The 25,995-nt window shown below is 52.9% G+C and overlaps 1 protein-coding gene across 1 annotated transcript; it reads left to right on the top strand.

Moving 5' to 3' along the window:
• On the top strand, window positions 48–24,095 carry TRIM25 (tripartite motif containing 25). The gene is made up of 9 exons (XM_005709548.3): window positions 48–740; window positions 5,699–5,794; window positions 9,016–9,249; window positions 12,191–12,362; window positions 14,494–14,559; window positions 17,382–17,408; window positions 17,761–17,838; window positions 17,968–18,066; window positions 19,682–24,095. The coding sequence occupies exons 1-9, from the start codon at window positions 141–143 to the stop codon at window positions 20,209–20,211; spliced, it is 1,902 nt and encodes a 633-aa protein (XP_005709605.3). The 5' UTR covers window positions 48–140; the 3' UTR covers window positions 20,212–24,095.

Raw genomic sequence — 25,995 nt, 5'->3', positions numbered from 1 at the left:
CCGGCGCGCCCCGCCCGCCCCACGTGACTTCCTGGAAGCCCGGGGGCCCCGCCCCGCCGCTCGGTTTCGTTTCCTCGGCGGCCTCGGGGCCACTGCGCCGCCGTTTCCCCGCACGTCCCGTCGGGCGCCCCAGACGCACCATGGCGGAGCTGTGCCCGCTGGCCGAGGAGCTGTCGTGCTCCATCTGCCTGGAGCCCTTCAAGGACCCGGTCACCACGCCGTGCGGCCACAACTTCTGCGGCGCGTGCCTGGACGAGACGTGGGCCGTCCAGGGCGCGCCGTACCTCTGCCCGCAGTGCCGCACCGGCTTCCCCGCGCGGCCGCAGCTGCGCAAGAACACGGTGCTGTGCGCGGTGGTGGAGCAGTTCCTGCAGGCCGAGCAGGCCCGGCCCGCGCTCGCCGCCGACGGCTGGACGCCGCCCACCCGCGCCGCCGCCCCCAGCGCGGCCGGCCAGGTGGCCTGCGACCACTGCCTGCAGGCCACCGCCGTCAAGACGTGCCTGGTGTGCATGGCCTCCTTCTGCCAGGAGCACCTGCGGCCGCACCTGGACAGCCCCGCCTTCCAGGACCACCCGCTGCAGCCGCCCGTCCGCGACCTGATGCGCCGCAAGTGCGCCCGCCACAACCGCCTGCGGGACTTCTTCTGCCCCCAGCACAGCGAGTGTATCTGCCACGTCTGCGTGGTGGACCACAAGACCTGCTCGCCTGCGCCCCTCAACGAGGCCAGCACCGACCTGGAGGTAGGGGGCGGCGGGCGGGGGGCGCCGAGAGGCAGCCTAGGCCGGCGGGGTGGCACACAGGGCCCCGCTGTGGGCAGTGTGGCCGACCACGCGGATCCCGTGGGGGCGGTGGAGGGGCACCCTCAGGCCTTGCTGTGCCTGAGATGGGGCCAGGGGTACAGCCGGTGTCCTGGTAGAAGGGGCCGTGAGAACATACAGCCCTCATATTCGTGGCTCACCCCACTCACCCATTTTACAGAGGGAACTACTTAAGACACAGGTGATATGTTGTTTGCATTAAGCCTAGCAGTTGTCTGGGGGTCCGCTTGTGGCTCAGACGGTAGAGAATCTGCCTGCCATGCTGGAGACTCCGCTTCTATCCCTGGGTCGGGAAGATCCCCTGGAGAAGGGAATGGCAACCCACTCCAGTGTTCTTGCCTGGAGAATTGCATGGACAGAGGAGCCTGGCGGGCCACAGCCCCTGATGTCTCAAAGAGTGGGACACGACTGAGTGACTACACTTTCACTTTAGCAGTGATCTGGCATGTTTAGTAGAGGGTTTTGAACATCAATATGAGGGCTAGAGGTTACCTACAGTTCTCTTAAGTTCCCCTAGCTCCCAGGTGGTGGGTATAATGAGTTGTTTACAGCTGAGGAAGTAGGAAACGGACATTCAGAGAAGTTCATTTCACTTGAGTTAACCCAAATGGCTAAGTGGTCATTGAGCCTTGGCCAGCTGGTCGGACACCATTGTTGCTGTTTCTCCTGGTGGACCAGCCTCAAAGCCAAGTCCTGGAATTCAGAGCACAGGACATTCCTGAGGTCATGTGAGATAAAGTCTTTGTGAGCCAGAGACTTCTGGTGACCGAGGAGGACCGACCACTGTGAGGGGGAGGGTGGGCAGGGTCCCAGGAAGCCCTGGACAGGAGGCCCAGCTGCACGCTTGCTGTGCCCTTTCTCCTGCCTGAGCTCCTTTAAAGCACGGGGCTGGTCCTCATCAGCAATGTGAGGAGGGGGATCTGGGCCCTTCTTGGTCTGAGATGGTTTCAGTGGTTGCCTGGGGTCGGTCCTCATCAGCAATGTGAGGAGGGGGATCAGGCGGATTCCTCAGGGCCTTTCTTGGTCTGAGATGTTTTCAGTGGTTTGAGGACCCTGATTTCCCATCTGGAATGGAGGCAGAGGCTGAACAGGTGTAGGCCCACTCCCTTTCCTTGCTTCAGTCAAACTTCAGGGTGAGGCCTGGGTTCTTTTCTCTCTCCCAGGCTCTCAGGGAGAACCGGGGCTGTCCTCGTGCTGTCTAAGGAGATGTGAGGCCTGGGGAGCTTTGCACTGGCTCCACGGCTCGGGGGCAGGTGCTGCTCTGGCCTGGGCAGGACCTTCCCGGCCTCGTCTGCGTGTCCAGGCCGAGCTGGGTTCCTGCGGCCTGCTTCCCTGAGTCCCTCAGGCCTTGCCTGACATTGACCAGGGTGGTACAACTGTCTCAGGCCCAGCCTACTTGGGTCTCCACCTGTTACAGGAAAGAACCTGCCTGGCCTTCAGAGCCTGGAGGCCTGCTCTGCGTACATCAGCTGTGGTTCAGGGCAAGTCATTACATTTCTCTTGAGGGTCAGCTTCTTCATCCCTAAAACGGGATTAATAGCATTCCGTCTGCACATCCAAGAGTGGCCAGGAGGCTCCAGGGGGCTGAGCTGTTTGGGAAGTGCTTCTTAGGCAGGCCCCAGGGCCCAGCTGGTTGACTCGGATTCTGACCAGAGCTAAATGTTAGACCTGGGTTTGAATTCTGGCTCTGCTTCCTGGCTGGGAACCCATCAAAGGGCCCAATAATGCTGCCTATCTGAGGAGGTGGTTGGGAGGATTAATGAGGTGATCCATAAATGGCGGGTTTTGTTTATTTGTTTTAAACACAGCTGTCAATCCGCCTGCAGTGTGGGAGACTCAGGTTCAATCCTGGGGTCAGACAGATCCCCTGCAGAAGGGAATGGCTACCCACTCCAGTATTCTGGCCTGGAGAATTCCAAGGACAGAGGAGCCTGGCAAGCCACAGTCCATGGGGTTGCAAAGAATCAGACACGACTGAGCAACTAACACTTCACTTCTTAGCTTTTAGGTTGTGTTTTTTTTTTTCTTTTCAGTTGACAGAGATCAGAGTTGCTTTTTTAAAAAAAAAGTTATTTTAAGTTTTGGCCCTGATGGTCTTAGTTGCGGCACACAGCCTCTCTAGTTGTGGCGCGTGGGATTAGTTGCTCCTTGGCATATGAGATCTTAGCTCCCTGAGCAGAGATTGAACCTGTGTCTCTTGCATTGGAAGGCGGATTCTTAGCCACTGGACCACCAGGGAATTCCCCATGCATGGCATTTTTATAGCTCACTAGTGCTGCATAGAGCTGCTGCTATCATTTCTGTTACTCAGAAATTCCCCGAGGAGAGTTGCTGCATGGAGGGTGTTAGACTGCCCAGATTTTCTTCTCAGGATGTGTGGGCCTGAGGACTTGGGCAGCCTAGATCTGCTCAGAAGGCCTGCTAGCAGTTCTTATCCAGGAGGCAGAAGGCAGTGAGGGGCAGAAGGACCCGCTGTAGTCTGGTCTGGAGCCACAGCTTCCACTTGATCTCCAGGGCCTGGGGCTGAAATCTGCGCCCAGGTTATCTGTATGCCATACACGCTCGGCTTTTTAATCCTTTTAACAAGCCTTGCCTGCCCTCCATTCTCCTGGCCTGCTGTGTCCTCTAACCCTGCGGCCCCCCACCTTTTTGGCAGGCAGCAGGGACTGGTTTCGTGAAAGACGGGGAGAGGTGGTTCAGGCAGTGTGGGGAGCGGCAGGTGAAGCCTCGCTTGCTCGCCCACTGCTCACCTCCTGCTCTGCGGCCCGGTTCGTGGCAGGCCTTGGACCAGTACCGGCCTACAGCCCAGGGTTGGGAACTCCTGCTTCAACCTGTCTCCTTTTCCAGCCCTGCTGCTGGTCAGTTCTGGCGGCAGAGTCAGCCCAGCTGGGTTTGATCACTGGTGTAGGGTGGACTCAGGACTCTGGTGCCTACTTGGAGGACCGAAGTCCCCAGTCTGTAAAGGGATGCTCAGAACTTTGAAAAGTTCCCTGTCCTTGATTAGCTGCGCTCAAAGGCCTTGGGTGGCTTTCCTTTGGTCTATAGCCGTGTGGGCCCCTGTGTACCAACAGGGACTGTTGTATGCGTTTGATCAATATGTGTAAAATCTTTCAAGAATGGTGAGGGACAGGGAGGCCTGGTGTGTTGCAGTCCGTGGGGTTGTAAAGAGTCAGACACGACTGGGAGACTGAACAGCTACAACAACGACCACTGAGAGTGGGTCTTGGAAACAGTTGGCAGCCCCCAGGAGTCCTGAGGTCTCTTCCAGGTCTGAGACCTGTGAGGCTGCATGTGCCCGGGGCTGGCCTTCTGCCTTTGGCCGCAGTTTATCTTGGCCACTGCTAGAGGCTGGGTCAGAGGTTATTGTCACAGAAGTCACATCTGAAACACCATCAGTGACTTGGGCTTTCGGGGCTGAGTTAGTGTGGCCTTGGTTTGTGCCTCCAGCCTTTCCATGTGACTGTCACTGGGTTATTCAAATCTGGAGTGAAGGTCAGTGACCTGGGAGAGTCAGAGGAGAGGAAGGGAAGGCCAGAGTATTGCTGAGCCAGCTAGTTAAGGGACGTGCATTTTTCCCCTAGAATCTCCTGTGCGCTCAGTTTGGACATAAGTCTGTTATTGTAATGCCAGCATCTTGTAACACTAGTTAATAATGATGTGGCTTAGGTGAGCCCCTTAATTATTCTGCTTCAGTGACATCATATGTAAAGGGCGGATAATCCCCTACTTCCTAGTGTTGTTTTCAGCTTTACGAAGTTAATATGTGGAAAGCACTAGAACAGTGTCTGACTTGGAGTAAGTTCATGACCAACAGTAGCTGCCGTTATTACGGTGGAGGTGGTGGTGATTTTCCTACCCATTTCTACGCCGCAGCATTTTGCCTGAGTTGGGTGCAAGTCGGCTGGTGACTATGAAAATTTACGAAAATACTCAGAGGCTTCGGGTGGCATTAGCTGCCTTGGCGCCTAATTTACTTTTGCATCGGAACGTGACCTGGGGCCTAGCGATTCTGAATCACCCTAGTTCAGTTTCAGGGACTGAGCTGGTTTGCCGCCGGTTCATCCTTATTCCAGGGTGTAGCCCTTGGAGGGCTTTTGTCTGTGGGGCTTATCAGGTGAGCCTTGGACTTTGGTTTTTGTCTCCCTGCCTCTCTGAGGCGCACAGAGGCTCTCCCAGCTGCGTTCGGGAACTGGCAGATGGCCCTGGGAGAACCCCAGATGCCAGGCTCATCTCTTTGGGTTTCCTTCTGGATCTTAACTGTGTGGTCCTCCCTTTCTCTGTTAGCCCCCCACTGGTTTTCAGTAGGTCCCTCCTCCCCCAGTATATTGGTCTGCATGTTGGTTGGTTGTAGTGGGAGGCTTGGTGTGAACAACTCATTTGCCACTTACTGAAGCGGCCGTCTCAGCTCATTCTGCCTGGGTGAGCTTGGCCCCCTTGCGTTCCTCTCTGCCTCAGTTTCATCATCTGTAAAATGGGTTCTAGTGAAGAAGCTCATAGTAATCCAAGCTGACGTTTACGAAGGACATTTGTCGTTGCTAAGATCCAGGCACTAGGCTGAGGACTGACACTGCTTCAGTTAATTGTCCTTCTAGCCCTGCAGGGTAGGAACAGCTGTATCTATTTCCTGACCAGACGAACAGGTGAGAGACAGTTGGACAGCTGAGAACTGAGTCTGCTCTGTCCAGCTCCAAGTCCTATCCTTATAACTTCTCGACTGTGCTGTCCCCCTGAAAGGATGGAGGCAGTAAACACGAGCATGCATCAGAAAGCTGCAAGCAGGCGAGACTTGGGGTGGTGGAAACAGCTGCGGGTCCCTGGTGTTGGGTGCTTCTGGGGGGCTGGGACAAGGTGTGTTCTTACCCGGTTCGTTTTCTCTGCAGAACAAGTTGAGGCAAAAACTGACTGTCATGTACGGCCAGATCAATGGGGCATCAAGAGCGCTGGAGGACGTGAGAGCCAGGCAGCAGGAGGTGCAGGTGAGTGACGGGGCGCCCCGCCCCTCCGGGGAGGCGGGCTCAGCTCTGGCATCCGAACGGCTCCTGTTGGGTCCACGCACAGAGTCAGAATTCAACAAAACATGCAAAAATCTACATGCCCAGAGAGATTCTTAATAGACTACGAGTCTAACCTGGGTGGGAGGAATCACTGAAAATTAAGGTTAAAACATAGCACCATAAAAAGTAGCTACGGTTTAAGTGGGAGAGAAACAGGAAGCAAAAGCTGCATCTGTCTGTTTAGTTTTTGGCTGCGCTGCATGCAGCGTGGAGGAACTTTTGTTCCCCAGTCAGGGACGGAACCCTTGTCCCCTGCATTTGAAGCAGTCTTAACCACCAGGCCCCCAGGGAAGTCCCTGCACCTTTTTGTTTGTAAAAAGTGTGTTTGTCTTCTAGGGCTACTGTAACAGATTACCACACACGCGGGTTCCGAGAAATGTAGTCTCTCACAGCTCAGTTCTCGGGTTGTTTGCAGGCAGAGGCTTGGTTTGAACGACCGCATCTGCCACTTACTGAAGCCGCCGTCTCAGCTTGTTCTATCTTTGTGATCTTGACCCCTGTGCTCTCCCCTCTGCCTCAGTTTTATCATCTGTAAAATGGCCGCCAAGAGGCCAGCAGTCCAAATCCAAAGTGTCGACAGGGCCACACTGCTTCCGAAGGTCCCGAGGAGGAGTCTGTCCCCGCCTCTCCAGCTTCTGGTGACTTCAGGCGTTCCTTGCCTTGTGCCCGCATCACTCCAGTCCCTGCCCCCATCTTCACATTGCCTCCTCCCTCTGTGTCTGCTCTTTGTCGCTAATAAGGACACTTGCTAGTGGATTTAGAACCACCTGGGTAAGCCCGGATCATCTTGGCTCCAGGTTTCTACCTTGGTTACATCCACAGAGACTCCTTTTCTCAGTAAAGTCACGTTTCCAGGTCCTGGAACACGGATGTAGCTTTTGGGGAGCCCCCATTAAGCCCATTACAGAAAGTGTAGGAGAAAAGATTGGGAGGAAATATAGTCAGGGAATAGTAGTGCAGGTGTTGGAGTGGTAGAATTATAGAGGTTTTTCCCCTCCAGGTTCGTAATTTTTATAAGGTTACAGTGCTTTTACGTTGAGAGGAGGTTTGATTTTTAAGCATCCTTTCTGGAGGGGCAGCATCTGGTTTCACTGCCACAGCTGTGGTTAGATTAGATGAGATCTAGATTAGAATACTAGCCTGTGATACTGTGGTCATGTTGGCAAATCTCTGAGCCGTAGTTTTTCCATCTTCTTCCAGAGCCTCTTTCCGAAGGTGAGCTTGAGGCTTAAGTGAAAGATTGCACGTGAGAATGCCTGTATTGATTGGCGGGCAGGCTAAGTTCTTGGAGCAGAGATACCCCTCAGAATCAGAGGCTTCAGTAAGATCGCTGTGTATGTTCCTCTCTGCGACGGCTCAGGGCTGGACCTCAGTAACGCAGGCTGTGGGATGGTCTGCGGCCTGTGACCCATCAGGCTCCAGGACCTTGTCTTCTTCCTGCCCTTCCCCGTCTCTGGCTGCCACTGGGTCACCGTTAGATCTTTGCTGTAGCCTGTGAGGAGGGGTGACAAGGGGGGAGAGTGTTGCGCTTGTTACTTGCGTTCGCGTTGCGTAGGCCACAGCGTAGTCACCTGACCAGCTGCAGGGGACGCTGGGAGATGTAGTCTGTGGCTGGGCAGCTGTGTGCCCATCTGAACCCAGGGGTGTTTTCTTGCTGACGGGGGAGAAGAAGGATGACTATTCGGGGACATCGATAGTCACATTGAAAGGGCAGCGTCAGGTACTGGTTTAAGAAATGAATCGAATTCTCAGGAATTCCTGGTGGTCCGATGATTAAGACTCTGAGCTTCCACTGGAGGAGGCTTGGGTTCAAATCCCTGGTGGGAAAACTAAGATCCTGAATATCGCATGGTGTGGCCAAAAAAAAAAAGTGAATTCCAATCTCCCTCGCCCTCTTGTGTGTGTTTCTCTTTGTCAAGTTTGATTCTGAGCTGATGAGGTGACCCAACCTATAAAGGGAAACTGCAGCTTCTAGAGCAGTGCTGTCCAGTAGAAATACGAAGTGAACCTTATATATAACTTTAATCTGAATAGTGCATGAGACTAGGTCTGTTAAGGTATTTTTTATTTAACTCAGTATATCCAAAGTGTTATTTTGGTCAATGTAAGGTATTAATGAGATGTTCCATACTCTTCTTAGGTCACTCTGTCTCACAGCTTAGCTTGGACTGGCCGTAGTTCAAGGGCCTGCAGCTGCGTGTAGTGCGGTTCTAGAGGGAATTGTCTAGGGCAGCTTCATACCCTTGAAAAAAAGTTACTCATGAGCCGCTTTCTAGCTTAAGAAATAAAACATTGCCAAGGAGAATATAGCCCTGGCTTTGCTTTCCCCTTTCTGTATCCCTCGTCCTCTCTTCCGGGAGCCACGGAGAGTCCATGGGGACACAGAGAGTTGGCCACGACTGAAGTGGCTGAGCACGCACGCACCGTTCTGTCTGTTTATAAGTCTTGTGTACGGTGCATCTCACTGCGTGTCTTCTGTAAGTTGTTTTTCCCTTATCATAGTTTAATATTCCACCGCAGGGAATAATTTGCAGTCTTCTACTGACTGACATTCAGGTTGTTTCCTTGATTTTGCTCTTCAAACAGTGCTGCTTAGAGCATTCTTGGGTGTCTCTGGAGCAGAGTCTTTTTCTAGAGTACATTCTTTGGACTCAGTTGCTGGGTCCGAAGGTGGTGGTGGTGATGGTGGTGTTCAGTTGCTCAGTCATGTCCAGCTCTTTGCAGCTCCATGGGCTGCCGCACGCCAGGTCTCCCTGTCCTTCACTATCTCCCAGAGTCTGCTTAAACTCATGTCCGCTGAGTTGATGATGCCGTCCAAGCCTCTGTCATCCCCTTTTCCTCCTGCCCTCAATCTTCTCCAGCATCAGGTTCTTTTCAAGTGAGTCAGCTCTTCACATCAGGAGGCCAGAGTATTTGAGCTTCAGCAACAGCCCTTCCAATGAATATTTAGGGTTGATTTCCTCTAGGATTTAGGTCATAAGCTATGAACACCTTGAAATTCACTGATCTTGCCAGATTGCTCTCCAAAGTGGTTGCACCCATCTGAGTTTCCGTGAAGCCCAGGTGAGAGCTTGCGGTGGTCCACGTGTCAGGCCCAGCCCTTTGGCCCGTTTAACGGATGCCCTCTTGTCCTGGCCTCTCAGGAGGCTGCACATAGGAAGATGGACCAGCTGAGACAGGAATACCTGGAGATGAAGGCTCTCATCGATGCCTCCGAGGCCAGCGCCGCAAGGAAGATAAAGGAAGAGGAGAAGAGGGTCACCAGCAAGTTCGACAACATTTACCAGATCATCCTCAAGAAGAGGAGTGAGATCCAGACCCTAAAGGAGGAGGTTGAACTCGCCCTGACTAAGGGGGACGAGTTTGAGTTTCTGGAGGTGGGTCATGATGAGCGTGTTGCTGAATCCTCTTTCTGCCTTGCATTACAGTGTGGAGCGGGACTCTCAAGGGGTTGGGGCGGTAAGGGGTTTTGGGAAGCATCCCTGAGACACACAGGCTGTATTAGTTTTCTACGTTTTGTGACCACTTACCGCAAACTACGTGGCTTAGAAGAAAAGCTGTCCATTACCTCACACTCTGTGTGGCTTAGGCTGTGGTCTCACCAGGTTGTATGTTCCTTTTGGAGCTCAGGGTTGTCGTCTAAGCTGACATGCTTTTTTTTTTTTTTTTCACTGTGTAATTTTTCTTTATTAAAAGAGATTTGTTTCTCTGAAACGATAGATCTACTATTTGAATTCATAGCTGGGATGAGATTCAGTCAAAACAGTCAGCAGTGTGTATCCATTCAGCCTCTTTCCCACTTTTTATTCTTCTGGATTGCCCCAGAGTTCTTCCTGTTATTCACATCTATCAGAATCTTAGTGGTAACGTTGCTGCTGCTGCTAAGTCGCTTCAGTCGTGTCCGACTCTGTGCGACCCCATAGATGGCAGCCCACCAGGCTCCCCCGTCCCTGGGATTCTCCAGGCAAGAACACTGGAGTGGGTTGCCATTTCCTTCTCCAATGCATGAAAGTGAAAAGTGAAAGTGAAGTCGCTCAGTCATGTCCAACTCTTAGTGACCCCATGGACTGTAGCCCACCAGGCTCCTCTGTCCATGGGATTTTCCAGGCAAGGGTACTGGAGTGGGGTGCCATTGCCTTCTCCGGTGACAACGTTACTAATTCCTTTTCAGCTTAAGCTCTCTTCAGCCGGTGTCTGGTCAAATCACTTGGAATAAGCAAGGTCATTGTTGATATCTGATCCTAATTGAACTCCATCTTTGTGTACAGCTTAAACTCTTCATTCGGAGGGCTTCATACTCCCAGAAAAGCACAAACTTCAGGGAAGTTTTAGCTCAAGACCCATTTTTCAGTGTTTTCTGCTCTTTGATGTCTCTCCTTTGCCTGTCTGGCAAACACAGACAGAATACCTGTGTCCCTTGGACATCTCCCCCAAGACATGTATTTCTCTCCGCCTTAGAAAACAGCCTAATTCTCCTTTGTTGGGGTCCAGTGTGTTTGGTACCTGTGGGTTCTAATAACTCATAAATAGGGCGTCTGACACTCTTGTTTAAGAAAGGAGGATATTCTGTCGTCGTTGTTCCTGGTCGCTAAGTTGTGTCTGACCCTCTGGCAACCCCACGGACAGCAGCCCGCCAGGCCTTTCCTTCTATGGGATTTCCCAGAGAAGAATGCTGGAGGGGCTTGCCGCTTCCTTCTGGGGAAGCTCTCATGCTTGTTGGCAGAGTTCAGTCCCTCGCGGTGCAGGCTTGAGGGCCCTGTGTCCTTGAGGTTCCTAGAGGCTGCCACGATTCCTCAGCATGTGGTCCTCTTTCGACTGGGCAGCTGGTTTCCTCAGAACCAGCAGAGAATTTCTCCTTCCAGGAAGACCCACTTTCTGTTTTAAGGACTTTTACCTGATTTGGTGAGGCCCCCCCAGAAGAATCATCTTTGTGAAGAAGGCAAAATGGACAGACTGGGATCTTACTTACATGCGCAGTACTCCTTCAGGGTTCCCATGTACTGCGACGTAGTGACAGGAGTGACACCCTTTCATACTCACTGTCCTGCCCTTAACCTGGGGGAGGGTGTGTGACGTGTGTGCCCAGGGCAGTCAGGAGGCTTGGGGTCCATCGTGGGATGCTGCCTGCATTAGGCCTCCACCTTCTTCCCCCCATCCCGCCTCTGCATGGTCCCCAGAGGTATCTTTCTACAGCACGGACACCCTTTCTGCCTTTGTGTTCTCGGCGTGGCCCGTAGGGCCCTCGGGGACCTGCCTGCCTTTGCCAGCAGTCTTATCTCTTGTGAGCCACCCCCAGCATATGCCTGGGGCTCTGACCCCAGCAGGGTGCTCCTCAGAGGCCCTGAGCGTGGGCAGGGGACTCTGAGACTGGCCTCCGCCTCGTAAACCCTGTCATTTGTCCAGGGCAGCCCCAGTTCCCCCATCTTCCGGGATCCCATTGTTTTCCCACTGCTGGTGATCTGGAGCACGTGACCTGCCTCTGCTCTCTCCCTTGACGACCTCAGTCTAGACGTGCTTGTTTCCTTGTCTGTTTCGAAGGCTGTCTGCGCCTTTCAGGAGGGGCCCTTCACCCTCCCAGTGTGTCTGGTGCACAGGAGAGTGCTGGGCACGCGACGGGTGTCTCTGGGAGCCCTGCTGACTGGGTGGCATGCTGCTTTGACACCTCAAAGGCTCAGATTCCACATTCAGGTCCTGGGGAGGCGCAGGAGTGCCCAGGAACCTTGTCTCCTGTGTGCAGGGTCTCCTCGCCACGCCTGGCCTGGATGGCATTTTCTTCCCACTGTGCTCACTCCTGTTTGTTGATCTAGCTGCCTCGAGCTCTCCCAGAAGGATTGTGAGTCCACATCTGGACCCCTTGAGACCATATGACCTGATTTGGTCTCCAAGCTCGGGAGACCTTCTGTAAGATTCTTCTCCTGCATTGGATGTGTGGCTGAATCCTGCCGCCCTCCAGGCCTTCCTGTTCTGTTTTCAGAACGTGCATTTAGAGCTGGTCTTTGAGGGGTGATGGTGGTGGAAAGAGCATTATCCGTGGGTTAGGAGGCCTGGGTCCCAGCTCGGTCCTTGCTGCTAATCAGCAGAGGTCCTGGCAGGACACCTGTCATTTCTTGACTGCGGTTTTTCCCTTTGTAAGGTGAGGGCTCTTCCACCTCCAGAGGGCTGTGTCCTAAAGTGGCGCTTCAACCCCCAGCCACTTTTGAGAGGCTGATTAGGCTTAGTGCCCGTGGGCACGGGGAAGCTCCTTCCAGGGTTCACGAGGCTTGAGCCTGGGCCCTTGCTTTGCCAGACCTGCCTGAACTAGCCCCCGGCTCATTGCAGAAAGCGGCAAAGCTGCAGGGAGTCACCACGAAGCCAGTCTTCGTCCCCAAGGTGGAGCTGAACCACGAGCTGATTAAGGAGGTCTATCAGGGCGCCTCCGACCTCAAGAATGAGCTGAAGCGGGCCCTCAGACAGCCCCAGGACAAGAAGCCCGAGGAGCTCACCGTCCCAGGTAACCATCGGCAGCCTCCCCGGCTTTGCACTGGGGCTTCTGGAAACGGGATGGGTCCCCTCTGCTGTTGGGGAAGGGAAGTCCTGCTCTGGAGGACTGGGGCTTGAGCTTCAGATGTTACAAGACCACTGCGCTCATCCAGGAGGCGGTGGGCAGTCTTCACTTCATTCTGAGACTGGAGCCACCCTTCCTAAAATGTCTTTCGTGGCCAGGTGTTATGAAGGTCCTTTCTGGATAGGCTTTTATTTGGTCTGAGTCTGAGGCTGGCTCAGATGGGCTGAATGGATTCTGGGTTGTCAGTGTTGTTTGGTAAGGAAGTGGCTAGTTTGGAGGTCAGAGAAACATGAAATTCTTTCTTGATACCCCCTACCTTGGGGCCTCCCGGGTGGCTCAGTGGTAAAGAATCCACCTGCCAAGCAGGAGACGTGGGTTTGATCCCTGGGTTGGGAAGATCCCCTGAGAAGGAAATGGCAACGCTTCAGTACCCTTGCCTGGAGAATCCGATGGATAGAGGAGCCCGGCAGGGTACAGTCCATGGGGCTGCAAAAGAGCTGGACACGACTCAGCAACTAAACAACCACCACCCGGTGTCCTTCTGCTTATGTCCAGCCCATTGTCAGATTTCGCTTCTTAAATATCTCTGGACTCAGCTCGTTTCACTGCAGCCACCATGTGCCTGCTCTCCGCTGAATCACCTGCGGCAACTTCCTAATGAGCTTCTCTGCGGCTGCTCCTGTCGCAGCTGGAGAGAGTGCCTCAGGGTGACAGTCTGCTCTCCTGGCACCCTCTCCGCTGCCTCCTCTTTGGAGAATTTCCTTTGTTTAGATTGCAGACCACACTCTTGACTCTGGCTGTTAAGCACCTGCCTGATCAGGCCCCGTCCACCTCTCCAGCCCTGAAGTGGCCCCCTCCCCCCCAGTACATCCCTTTATACTCAGTCCTTCAAAAATGTTAACCTCCCTGCCACAGGGTCTTTGTACATCCCACCCACCCCTACCCCACCCCCCGACCCCTACCCCACCCCCCCCCCCACCCCCCCACCACACACACACACCTAGAGGGCTCAGACTCCACCAGGTGACTCCTGTCTCCCTTGGAGATCAGTTAAAACGTTAACATTTCCCAGCAAACTTTCCCTGTGGACACTCTGACTCCTCAGACAAGGTCCCAGGTCCTTATCCTTCCTTGGGGCCCTTTTTGCACCTGTCATTTAAAAAAAAAAATTATATGTTTATGTAGCTGCCTCGGGTCTTGGTTGCATCATGCGGGCTCCTGCATTGAGGCACATGGACCCTCTAGTTGTGGCTTGCAGGCCCTGGAGTGCCCAGGCTCACAGGTTTAGTTGCCCTAAGGCCTGTGGGGTCTTAGTTCCCCAGCCAGGGCTTGAACCCGTGTCCCCTGCTTTGCAGGGTGGATGCTTAACCACTGGACCAGCTGGGAAGTTGCTTTGCGCCTGTCATTTTACTCCTCCTTGCCATCGCCCTCTGTTTCCCTCGCCAGATTGTGATCCGTGAGAGCAGGGGCTGGGTCTGTTTTTCGTCCAGTACTGTCCCCAGTGCCTGGCACAGAGCCCAGCACACGCTGGGTCTTTGGTCTGTAATCCAGGGAGCAGGCCTGAGTCCCAGCCTGGTTGGCCGAATGGCCCTGCCGAAGAGCCTGTAACCGGTGTGCCGCGGCCATGGCCACGGGGAAAGCTAATTTGGCGCATTAGCCCCGTGTGTGTGTTTTCCTGCTACACCCGTGGTCACTGGCCTGGGGACAGAGGTGAGGACTCCTGGGGGAAAGGAACCTCCTGGACACAGCAGGCACCTTGGTCTCGCTCCCTGGGTGAGGGGTCTTCCCCGAGGTTCAGGCGAGCAAGCACAGCTCGCTGACAGGGCAGCAGTCATGGAGCTGGGTGCTGGCAGAGAAAACTCCACCCCAGCTACATTTTAAGGCAGAGAAGAGAGGGAACACACCATACTTGTGTTTCTGTTGCCTCGTTTCTAGTGCTTGTGAGTGGTCAGCGGGGAAGTCTGGTGGGGATCACCTTTGTAACCTCTCTGCAGCTTGCTGCCCTTCTACCATGCGGCTGGCTCCTTGGCTGGGTGTGGAAGAGCCGCCTAAACTAACCTCTCCTTCTTTGGCCCAGGGGACGCTGGAGGACCCTGCGCACCACACACACCGAAGCCCCACCGGCCTGTGAAGAAGGTTGTGAGTAAGTAGTCGCACCTCCCTCCCCGTGGGCGGCGGCAGCCGTGGGCATCAGCGCTCAGGCTGAGGCACCAGAGGGTGTCACAGCTCCTCCCGGGGGGCCCGGCCCACCCCAAGTTCTGGGAGGCCCGGAAGCGTCTGGGGGCAAGTACCGACCAAGCCTGATGTGGGGAGGTTGCAGGGCTCCTGGGAGGACCAGCCATCAGCGCTGGACATTCCCACTGCTTGGGATGGCAAGGTGACCGAAGCTGGTTCGTCTTGAGAAATACTTAACGTGATGCCAAGTTCTGGCCTGGGGGGCAGCACCCCGAGCAGAGGCTGTCTCTCTTCGGTCCCGGGTGGGATGTGAGTCAGCCCTCCCGGAGCCTCTCAGCCTCTTCTCCATCGTTACCCTCTGCTTTTACCCCTCAAGCCCTTTTAGACAGAATTTTCGTAGTCACCCCGTACATGAAGCTTAATACCCCACATATGGTGTGACTGTTTACATATGGTGCTGTGATCCATAAAAAGAACAAGATTTTTCCTTCCTTGCCTCTCCCTGAGTCCCTAAAGATCAGTTTTTGTCCTCCACTTTGGGGGTAATGGGCTGATGACTCAGATGGCACCTAATCTGCCTGCCGTGCAGGAGACCTAGGTTCGACTCCTGGTTTGGGGAGATCCCCTGGAAAAGGGCATGATGACCCACTCCAGTATTCTTGCTTGGAGAATTCCATGGACAGAGGAGCCTGGGGGGCTACAGTCCGTGGGGTCTCAAAGAGTCGGATGTGACTGAGTGACCGTCATTTTCACTTTCACTTGGGGATGTTAGAACCCTTGTTGAGATGGGGGCTCGGTGCAGAATGGTCCTCAGGTTCCTCATCTGTCAAACGCAGACCATAGTGGCGTTGACCTCATGGGGCTGTTGGGTGACGTTTATGTGGGACACTGATGGTGAACGCTCTTTAAAGGCCAGGCGTACGTCCCTGATGCTGAGCTGAGACTCCAGCACTGTGGCCGCACGAAGTGAAGAGCCGACTCACTGGAAAAGACCCTGATGCTGGGGAAGGTTGAGGGCAGGAGGAGAAGGGGGCAGCAGAGGATGAGATGGTTAGAAAGCATCACTGACTTACTGGACATGAATCTGAGCAAACTCCGAGAGATAGTGAAGGACAGAGGAGCCTGGTGTGCTGTAGCCCATGGGGTCACAGAGTGGGACAGAACTGAGCGACTGGACCACAGCAATAAACGCCATCAGACTGTGGACCGAAAGAGCCAGTGAGGACGGGGGAGGGCTGCTCGCTGTCGTGGTGGGTGAGGGGTGAGAGAACTCTGAGCTAGTTTTTGTTGTTGTTTGCTTGTTGTTAGTATTTAGTGCTTTCGGAGTGGAGTGTAGTCAGGGGCTGGCATGCCTGGGGCAGGGGAGGAGGGGGCCTTCAGGGGTGCCTGACACGTGCAGGGTACCCCGTGTGAAGACGAGGTGACACGCACTGTCAACCTGTGTCCTTCTCAAGGCTCGGGCCCAGAGAGCCTCCCTCCCACTGCCCCCTTCCACAAGCCCGCTCTGCGTGTGCGAGCCGAGGATGCTGGCATCAGGCTGGCTCGTGGGTGGACTCGTCACAGTGTGGGTGAGGCTCCCGTGGACACTGGGAGGGAGCCCTGTGCCCACAGCCGAGGTCACAGCCTGGAGTCCTCCCAAGATGCTGGTCCAGTGGGAGTGGTGGGGGGGTGAGACACAGGTGGGGAGAAGGGGAGAGTGAAAATGACCCCTGAGAAACAGGGCTCTGAGTGAGAGGAAGGGGCGGCCGGGGGCCATGTGGGCCCGTGGGTGGGTCCGGTGGGGCTGGTCTGGAACATGCAGGGTCCTCAGGCCAGCGGGGATGAGATCCAGGACTCCCCTTTTCATTTCAGTTGTGGTAGTGAAGAGCGAACCCGAAATCTTGGGCACACATCAGAGTCCAGTGGCTTGTAACCCAGACTGTTAGTTTCAGCTGGTCTGAGGGGGCCTGGGAATTTGCATTCCTTACAGCTGCCCAGGTGACGACGCTGACGCTGCTGGCTTGGGGTGCATGCTTTGAGGATAGTTGTTTTAGCTAAACTCAGTCCCCATAGATATACACTGTAGATACTTTATAAAGACTATTGTGATATCTGGCAAGCATGTTTTTTTTTTTGGCTGGCTTTCTATGTGGGTTTTTGTGTGTGTGTGTTTTTGCATTTTTTTCTTTTGTGGAGATATGATTTACCTACAGTAAAATGTCCAGATCTTAAAAGTACAGTTAGATTAACAAACGCATACATCTGTGTTGCTGCTGCTGCTGCTAAGTCGCTTCAGTTGTGTCCAACTCTGTGCGACCCCATAGACGGCAGCCCACCAGGCTCCCCTGTCCCTGGGATTCTCCAGACAAGAACACTGGAGTGGGTTGCCATTTCCTTCTCCAATGCATGAAAGTGAAAAGTGAAAGTGAAGTTGCCCAGTCGTGTCTGACTCTTAGCGACCCCATGGTAGCCCACCAGGCTCCTCCGTCCGTGGGATTTTCCAGGCAAGAGTACTGGAGTGGAGTGCCATTGCCTTCTCCAATACATCTGTGTTACCATTACGCAAATCGGGATAAAGATTTCCATTTCACCAGGAAATCCATTCATGTTCCTTATTAGCCTCTCACCACCAAAACCATGATGTAGGACCGTAGATTAATTTACCTGTTGACCCCCTTATATTTTTCAACGTAAAATATACTAGCTCTATTTGTATGGGTCACCTTCATGTAGCGATTATTATTATGGTGTTTGAAAGTATGGTTGTGTTGTGCTTTGAAACATTTTAATTCTGAAAATTTTGTTTTTCAGAAGAAGAGAAGAAGCCCAGGAAACCTGGTAAGTTATGCATTTCTGCATCTTTTAGCTCCTTGAGTACCCAAGTGCAGAACTAAATGCCAGCAAGGAAAGCTGAGCTGTGGGCTGGTGTGTGCTGGGGGAGGGTCTGAGATGGGCATGGGCTCCATAACTGTGACTTGTGCTGGCCGCTGGGTCGGGGCTTGGGCGTGAGGATAAGTGGACATGCATGAGACCGGTACGATGCATGTTGCCCTGTCTGGACTCTTTCATGTCACCCTGGCGGTCCAGGTGTGTGTTTGTGGAGGCAGCTCTTGAGAAATAGTGTGGGAGGGATTCCAGCCCATCAGGTCACTCTGTCGTTTCCCCAACTCACCTCTCTTCCTTATCCCAGCCTCTGCCTTACTCAACAAGCCTGTCACCTTTGGATCCTCGGAACACTTAGTGAATCTCAAACAACCTGGCCAGGAGGGTGAGTTCTGGTGGGCCGTGGACAGTGGAATGCTCTGAATTTGTTTAGAGCGGGAATGAGCGGAGTGAAAAGCAGCACTTTTCATTTTCATGCATTGGACAAGGAAATGGTTTTCTGTTCCTCCTTCAGGTGCAGCCAAAGCCCCTGCCGTGCCACCGACCTCAGCATCTCTCAACGCCAAGGTGCTGGAGAACTTCCTAAGCAAGTCCAGGCCGGAGCTCCTGGAGTGTGAGTAGCTGCTGCCTTACTTGTCCTTGCCTCTGTCTGGCGTGGTCAGCCTGCCCCCTGGAGGGTGCCCTTACTGCTCCTCTGTGGCTTCCAGCCTGGAAGTGGTGGCAGTTCCTTCCTCCAGGCCAGGCCTCGGGCCACCCATAGCTTCACCCACGGAGACCCTCCGCTGGTGGTCACTTCCTTGCAGCGGCAGAAACCTCTCTCTGCAAAGTATGCTCTGGCCCTCCTTTTCCCACAGCTGCTGTGGGCGTGGTTCTGGCACAGTGGGCGTGGCTCACCCATTGCTGGAGCTGTGGGCGTGGTTCTGGCACAGTGGGCGTGGCTCACCCATTGCGGGAGCTGTGGGCGTGGTTCTGGTGCAGTGGGCGTGGTTCACCCATTGCTGGAGCTGTGGGCGTGGTTCTGGTGTAGTGGGCGTGGTTCACCCGTTGCTGGAACTGTGGTACCTGGTATCAGGGCCAGCCTCCCTGGAGCTGCCTGGCTGGGAAAGGCCTCCCCTGCCCCCAACCCCCGTGATTGATGCCAGGCTGCTGGGGGCAGTGCTGAGCCACATGTCTATGGAGACCCCTGCACTCTGCGGTACAGCTGTTTAAGCAGAGGAAAGGAGTTCTAGGGACTTAGGGTATTCAGAGGACATTTTCCCAGGCTATTCATTTTGCCCTGGGGGAGGCCCAGGGCCAGGTGCAAAGTGTCTTTCCCTGAGCCAGGGGGTGGCAGAGAACCCTGGTCTCTAGCTTCCCAAATTTCTAAGCTCAGGATTTTCCCTGTCTGCCCAGCTCTCTATCATTGGTCCAGGGTGAGTGAAAGGGCAGGGAGGGGTAGGGAGGAGCACCTGTCCTAGGGAGGAGGTGGAGGCCAGGCTTGTGTCCTAATCAAGGATTCAATTCAGGTCATTGCTGTCCTTGGCAGACCTCAGTTGACTGCCCGCTGCCCCCAGTTAAAGTCGAGACCCTTTGGCTCGGCACTGGTGGCTTCAGAGGCCCCTCTTCTCTCGCTGCAGCCTCTGTGTTCCCAGCTGCCCGGCCTTCCCTGTTCCCAGCACGTCCGTCATCCTCGTGACTCCATGCTTGCCTTCACTGTCTCTCGCAGCCTTTCTCCCTCCCCTGCTCTCCTGTTTAACTCTTCTCATCTCCCTTTCGCTTGGCTCAGATTCCAGCCCACCCGTGAAGTAAGTGTTCCTCGGTGCTCTCCCCTCCCTTGGCCCGTTACCCCCATGGCTGTGTCCCTCCAGCAGAGTGCCTGCCCTTCAGTGGAGCAGGGAGTCGCTGCTGATGTGCTTGCCTTACTTCTGGGAGTGGGAACTCCACGAGGCCAGGCCCCACATCTGGTTCATGGCTGCGCGTCCTGTATAGAGCCTGGCATAAGCCAGGGGCCCTATAGGTGGTTTTGGGTGGAGGAATAGACAGACAGACGGGCGACTAATAGACACACAGATGGCTTGATTGGCGGTTAGAGAGGTGGACAGATGTCTGACGAGCTGGACAGAATGAATGGGCTGGAAGGGTGGTAGAATGGATGGGAAGAGCAAATGAATAAATATTACCAGCTAGAGAAAGGAGGCAGGGTGGGAGTGCTCGGAGCGCCTCTGATTGACTCCTTGATACTTCCTCAGATGTGGTTAAAGTTGTCCTGGACTACAACACCGCCCACAGCAAGGTGGCCCTCTCCGAGAACTACACCGTCGCGTCCGTGGCGGAAACGTCCCTGAACTACCGGCCGCATCCCCAGCGGTTCACATACTGCTCGCAGGTCCTGGGGCTGCACTGCTACAAGAAGGGGATTCACTACTGGGAGGTGGAGCTTCAGAAGAACAACTTCTGTGGGGTGGGCGTCTGCTACGGCAGCATGGAGCGGCAGGGCCCCGAGAGCCGGCTTGGCCGCAACAGCGCGTCCTGGTGTGTGGAGTGGTTCAACACCAAGATCTCCGCCTGGCACAACAACGTGGAGAAGACCCTGCCGTCCACCAAGGCCACGCGGGTGGGGGTGCTTCTCAACTGCGATCACGGCTTCGTGCTCTTCTTCGCCGCGGCTGACAAGGTCCACCTGTTGTACAAGTACAAGGTGGACTTCACCGAGGCCGTGTACCCCGCCTTCTGGCTCTTCTCCACGGGTGCCACGCTCTCCATCTGCTCCTCCAAGTAGGCCGGCCACGGATGCTCGGCCGGACTGCCCGCGCGCTTCCCCAGGTCCCCCCGGGAGGGTGCTGCACCTGGGACCCCCGGGGAGTTGCCCTAGGTCCCCCAGGGCCAAAGGGATGGGAGGGGAGCTGCGGAGGGCGGGAGGCTGGGCAGATGGGATGAGAAGTCAGGGTTGGCCAGGGTCAGGGGTAGGGTGTTTGCCTTGTGGGTCAGGAAGCCTCCCACTTCCTGGTGCCTCTCCAGCCGGATGCCCCCCTTGGTTCTGGTAGATCCAGGCTGCTGGGCGGGTCTCCAGGGAGTCAAAGTCAGAAGCACCTCTTTCCTGCTGTACATAATCTGTAACCCCTGTGGGTTATTCCTCAGGCCTCTGGTGCCTGCTTCTTTCTTCTCCGAAGTAGCCTTCAAATCTTGGAGTTCTGATGACTCTTTGTAGAGCTATTCAGGTCTGTAGATTAAAAAAAAAAAAAAAAGCCGAAGTCAGTGAATTTCATTCCCCTCCACTGCCTCCATGTGGGAGTTGGGATGAATGCTCAGACTTCTGGTTATTTTCTGTGCTCGAGGGAAGCGACCCACAGCAGGTCTCCACCCAGACCGGAGTTTCCCAAAGAAGCATGTCCTTTTCCCCTCTGTTGTCCCTTCCTGTCCTGCACCTCATCACCCCATCCACGGTTGTAAGTCCCAATAGGAATGCTTTCGGTCTAAGATTTCAAACCATAATCTGAATCAGTCTATGTTGACTTTGTGATTCAGGGTCAGCATGACCTGGTTCCCACATGGCCAGAAGCCCCACTAACTCCTGTGTATTATGAAAGGCGTTTCCGCAGATGCCTTTGGCTTTGACTGCGGCCCAAGAACCTTGCGGTCGCACAGGCTGTGGGGCAGCGGTCCCCCTAGGCAAGAGGGTGTTAGCAGTCGGCAGCTTCGCTCTCATCAGAGCGTCTCGCCTTCTGACTGGCTCTCCTCAGTGCTAGCCTCCTTCCTCCAGGACCGTGAGACCCTGCCCTAGCTGGTGGAGACCCCACCGTGGCCAGCAGAGCTGAACGGTTAGCTAAGCCTGCTGCCACGCAGACAGGCCCGGCGCGGCTGCCTCCATGACCACCCCAGTCACCTGCTTGGGTGCCTGCCTGTGGCCAGAAGGGCCTGCTCTCAGATCCATGGGCAGCAGCAACATTCCTATTCAACCCAGCGCTGGTCCTCTTGTGAGTCAGAGAGGCCCGAACCCTTCTACTCTCTTCCTCACTTGAGCCAAATGCAGATGTAGGAATTGACCAGGAGAAGGGTCAGAAAAACTGAAACCAAGGAGGAAACCAGCTGCCAGGCTCAAGTACAAGGGGCTATTTTTCCTGCAGTGTTTCTGTGCAGTGGAAATAGCCTCAGTCCACTGAGGGCTGGAGGGAGTGGATGGCTGGAATTTCCTGAGCTCCTTACATCCTTATCAGGATGTAAGTTTTCATCCCCAAAGTGGGAAAAATGTAACAGCCTGTGAAGAAATGAGTCCTGCTCTGGGCTTTCCCAATAGGGGAGCTGAAGTCAGGCTCCTTACTCCTTATGGTCTGAAAGGGACGATACCACTGGAGACACGCACCCCAGGCCTTTCCATATAGATGTTTGATGTTATGTCAGCTCATCTTTGGTCTTGTGCTGGGTCTTCAGGGCATTCTAGTTAAGCCCAGAGCACTTGATATTGCCGGCGGAAGTGTTGATCTGTGTCACCTTCCAACACGAACTTTCACTTCCTTGGGAGAGCACTCATCTTTGTAGGGAAGATCCCCTGCAATAGTTGAACTGTGGGTGTTTGAAGATTTTCTTCCTTTGCTACTGGGAAGAAAAGTTCTTTGGTGATTCTTCTCTGCTTTTGGAGATGGTTCAAAGCACCTTCATTGATCTCCTGAAACAAAAGCCTTGTTCAGAGCCAGTTCATACTTGGGGAACAGCTGGGTTGAGGAGAGTGCCCAAGATTAAACCACAGGTCCTGCTTGGGCTCTCCTCTAGAAATGAGGGCAGCCAGGGGGTGGCGCTTCCCTGATAGTGCATCGTCCAGCTCAGGACGGAGGAGCCTGAGCCCCTCTTGTGATGAGAGGCAAGCAGGTAACCCAAGCTGAGGCTTATGTGGGTGCCTTGGAGACGTGAATTGAGGAGCATGCCCTCGCTGTCTCAAACCATACTGTGTCCAGTGGTGAGACTTCATGTCCCCTCTCACCTTGCAGGGCTGGTACCCAGTGGTCAAGTCTTAGACTTGGGAGAACTTTGCATTCATTTGACTTCCCGTTTTGCAGAGTAAGTCAGATGGGCAGGTGTTGGATGAATCCACTCACTGCTCTTGCCATCCCATCTTGGAGGAGGTACCTTGTAGATGCCCCCTGGTACCCTGGGGGAGGGTCAGAACTTCCCAGATAAACATAAAAAATGTTCTCCCAACCTAGGTAGCAGGGACTGTCTCTGCCACTCTGGCATGATAAATCAAAGATCGGGGTCAAGTTTTTGTTGTTCAAAGACTGATTGATTGGTTTGCCTGTTTTAATTATTCTCAGATGGGTCTGTGATCTATAAAATAATACCGATACATTATTTCTTACCTTATTCTGTCTGACCCTGCATTGATTTTAATTAGGAGTATTTAAGCCTGTATTCTTGAGCTTGTATTTTTGTACATTGATTCTTTAGGACATAATCAGTGTTGTAGACACTGTTCCTTTGAAAGGCATGAGAAATACCAGGACCAAGGCTGGCTTACGTGCCTTAGAAGCTTTGAATGCAGTAAAGCGGTGTTGTTGGGTGCTCTTGCACTCATTCCAGTGTGTAGAAAGTGTTCCTTAACTGTCATGCGGGAGTCAGCAAATGAGGTACCCAAGGGCCTCTGGGTGGCCCCCACTCAGCTGCCTGCTAGATTTCAGCAGAGCTGGAGCCTGCTAGATTTCAGCAGACCTGGAGCCTACGTGAGGCTGCATGGGTGGGGCAGCCCCTCAGGTAGCTTGCCATGAATTCTCAGCCAAATGTCCTTCTGGGCTTTGCTTTGGGATAATCTGAAGATGAGAGTAGGGAGGTAGGGGAGGGGTATGAGTGAAAAGAGTAATCAAGGAAACAGTGGTGGAAATATGAGTGAAATATTATTCTTTCTACTGTTGTCGCTGTTTGAAAATTCCTATAATAAAAACTTAAAAACAATGAACCAAAACTAGCCAGCAGTGGGCCCAGATTTTATCCTTGTTTGAAGAGGGGAGGGAGTTGTGGGAGGTGTGGATTTGAGGTTGTTGTATAATAACTTGACTGGCTGTTGTCTCTTGTTCCTGGTGGGGAGATTCTGAATCCTTGGAATTGCCCTCAGCAATGGGAATGTCCTTGTAATTCACCAGCCCCTTTTATCACATCTGAGCTTATGCTAAGAGGTGAGATGACCCAGGATCGGGGCTGGTCATCAGAGAGACCAGCCGTGAGATTATAAATAAAATAACGTGTACACAGCAAAGGAAACCATAAAGAAAACAAAACAGAAAGACACCTATGGAATGGGAGAAAATATTTGCGAATGGTGCACAGACAGGGCTTAATTTCTAAAGTAGACCAACAACTCATACAAGAGCAACAACAGGAAAATACCATCCAATCTAAAAAGAGCAGAAGACCTAAATAGATAATTCTCCAAGGAAGACATACAGATGATCAATATGCACATGAAAGGATGCTCAACATCACTAATTATTAGAGAAATGCAAATCAAAACTACAGTGAGGTACCGTCTGACACCAGTCAGAATGACCATCTTTAAAAAGTCTATAAATAACAAATGCTGGAGAGGGTGTGGAGAAAAGGAAACCCTCCTGCACTGCTGGTGGGAATGTAAGTTGGTGCAGTCACAGCGGAAAAGAGAGTGGCGGTTCCTAGGAAAACTAAAAATACTATAGAATTACCGCAGGATCCAGCAGTCCCACATCCTAGGCATGTGTCTGGACAAAACTTTAAAAAGATACATGTTCCCCTGTGTTCATAGCAGCACTGCTCACAATAGCCAAGTCGTGGGAACAACCTAAAAGTTCATCGGCAGAGAGATGGATAGGAATAGGTGGAGCAGTGGGATACGACTCCATCGTTAAAAATGAAAAATGGGGTTTGCAGCAACATGCGTTCAACTAGAGATGATCTCACTAAGCGAAGTCAAAAAGAGACACATACCATATGACATAACTTATATGTGTTATCTAAAATATGGCACAAGTGAACCTGTCTGCAGAATAGAAACGGATTCACAGACAGAGGACAGGCTTGTGGTTGCCGAGGGGACTGGGGACGGGATGGACTGGGAGTTTGGGGTTAGTAGATGCCAACTGTGATAGAATGGATGGACAACAAGGTCCTACTATATAGCACAGAGAACTATATTCAACGTGCTGGGATAAACCTCAATAGAGAAGAAGGTAAAAAGAATGTTCATATGCTGTATAACTGAGTCACTTTGCTTGCAGCAGAGATTGGTGTAACATTGTAGGTCAATTATACTTCAATAAATTAAAAAAAATAATATGTATGCTGCTATTGTTGGGTGGAGGGTTCTGTGTCAGCTGGTCAAGTGGGTTGTAAATGTTTTATACTCTTTAAAAAAGTGGATTTGGCTGTGCTGGGTCTTAGCTGTGGCATGTGGGGTCTTTCAGTTGCAGCACGTGAGCTCTTACCTTAGTTGCGGCATGTGGGATCTAGTACCCTGACCAGGGATCGAACTCGGGCCCCCTGCATTGGGAGCATGAAGTCTTAGCCACTGGGTCACCAGGGAGATCTCGGATCTTTCATATGCTTATTGATTTGTGTCTACGTATGAGGCAGTGGGAGAAGGGTGTTAAACCGTCTGAAACTTTGAATGTGTCTATCTTTCCTTGAAGCCCTATCGGTCTTCATTCTGTGTAATTTGCCTTCTGCTTAGTTGCTCAGTCATGTCTGACTCTTGGAACCCCAGGAGCCTGCCAGGCTCCTCTGTCCATGGGATTCTCCAGGCAAGAATACTGGAGTGGGTTGCCATTTCCCTCTCCAGGGGGTCTTTCCAACCCAGGAATTGAACCTGGGTCTGCTTGAAGCTGCCTTACCAAGTGTATAAATACTTAGGATTTTTATGTCCTTTTGGTGATTTGACCTCTTTATAAACTGACCCTTTTTACACTGCTACTATTTTTTGCTCTGAAAACCACTTTTTGTGATATTAATATAGACAGTCTAATTTTGTTTTGATTAAAGTTAGTGCGACATATCTTTTTTTCATTCTTCTGCTTTTAATCTGTGTCATTATATTTAAAGTGTATTTCTTATAGACGGCATGCATTTGGGTCTTGCAGATCTGACAGTCTGCTTTCAGTTGGTATGCTTAGACCATTTACATTTAACATAATGGAGCATTTAACGTAGCATGGGAAATAATGCAGTGGTCATCTCTGGGGAAAAAAATCTGTCATAATCCTCTGAGTCACTTCTTTCTCCTTGAAAGCAAATGAAACCATGTGACTCATACTGGGACTTTAACCTGGCCAAAACCCAGGTTGGGAGTTGAACCCACAGTCTTTTAACTGAGATCACACCTGGTGTCAGGGCTTTATGAGTCTGAGGTTCTTGATGTCTCATCACAGAAAGAATTCAGTGAGAGACAAAGTGATCGGTAAGAGAGAAAAACACACCACAGTGTGTAGGCCATCTTAGAAGGTGAGAGAGAGCCTCGAAGTATGGCATGGTTAGTTTTCATGGGCTGGGTAATTTCCTAGGCTAATAAGTGGGAGGATTATTCCAACTATTTGGAGGAATGGGTGGATAT

Source organism: Capra hircus, chromosome 19 (assembly GCF_001704415.2).
Source record: "Capra hircus breed San Clemente chromosome 19, ASM170441v1, whole genome shotgun sequence".
NCBI classification, from domain to species: Eukaryota; Metazoa; Chordata; class Mammalia; order Artiodactyla; family Bovidae; genus Capra; species Capra hircus.
This window is presented reverse-complemented; position numbering and strand designations above follow the sequence as displayed.

Coding starts and splice junctions, on each gene's coding strand:
- TRIM25 (XM_005709548.3), top strand. CDS start 141: ATGGCGGAGCTGTGCCCGCTGGCCGAGGAGCTGTCGTGCTCCATCTGC. Junction 5,795..9,015: donor CCAGGCAGCAGGAGGTGCAG/GTGAGTGACGGG, acceptor CTGGCCTCTCAG/GAGGCTGCACATAGGAAGAT. Junction 17,409..17,760: donor GAAGAAGCCCAGGAAACCTG/GTAAGTTATGCA, acceptor TCCTTATCCCAG/CCTCTGCCTTACTCAACAAG.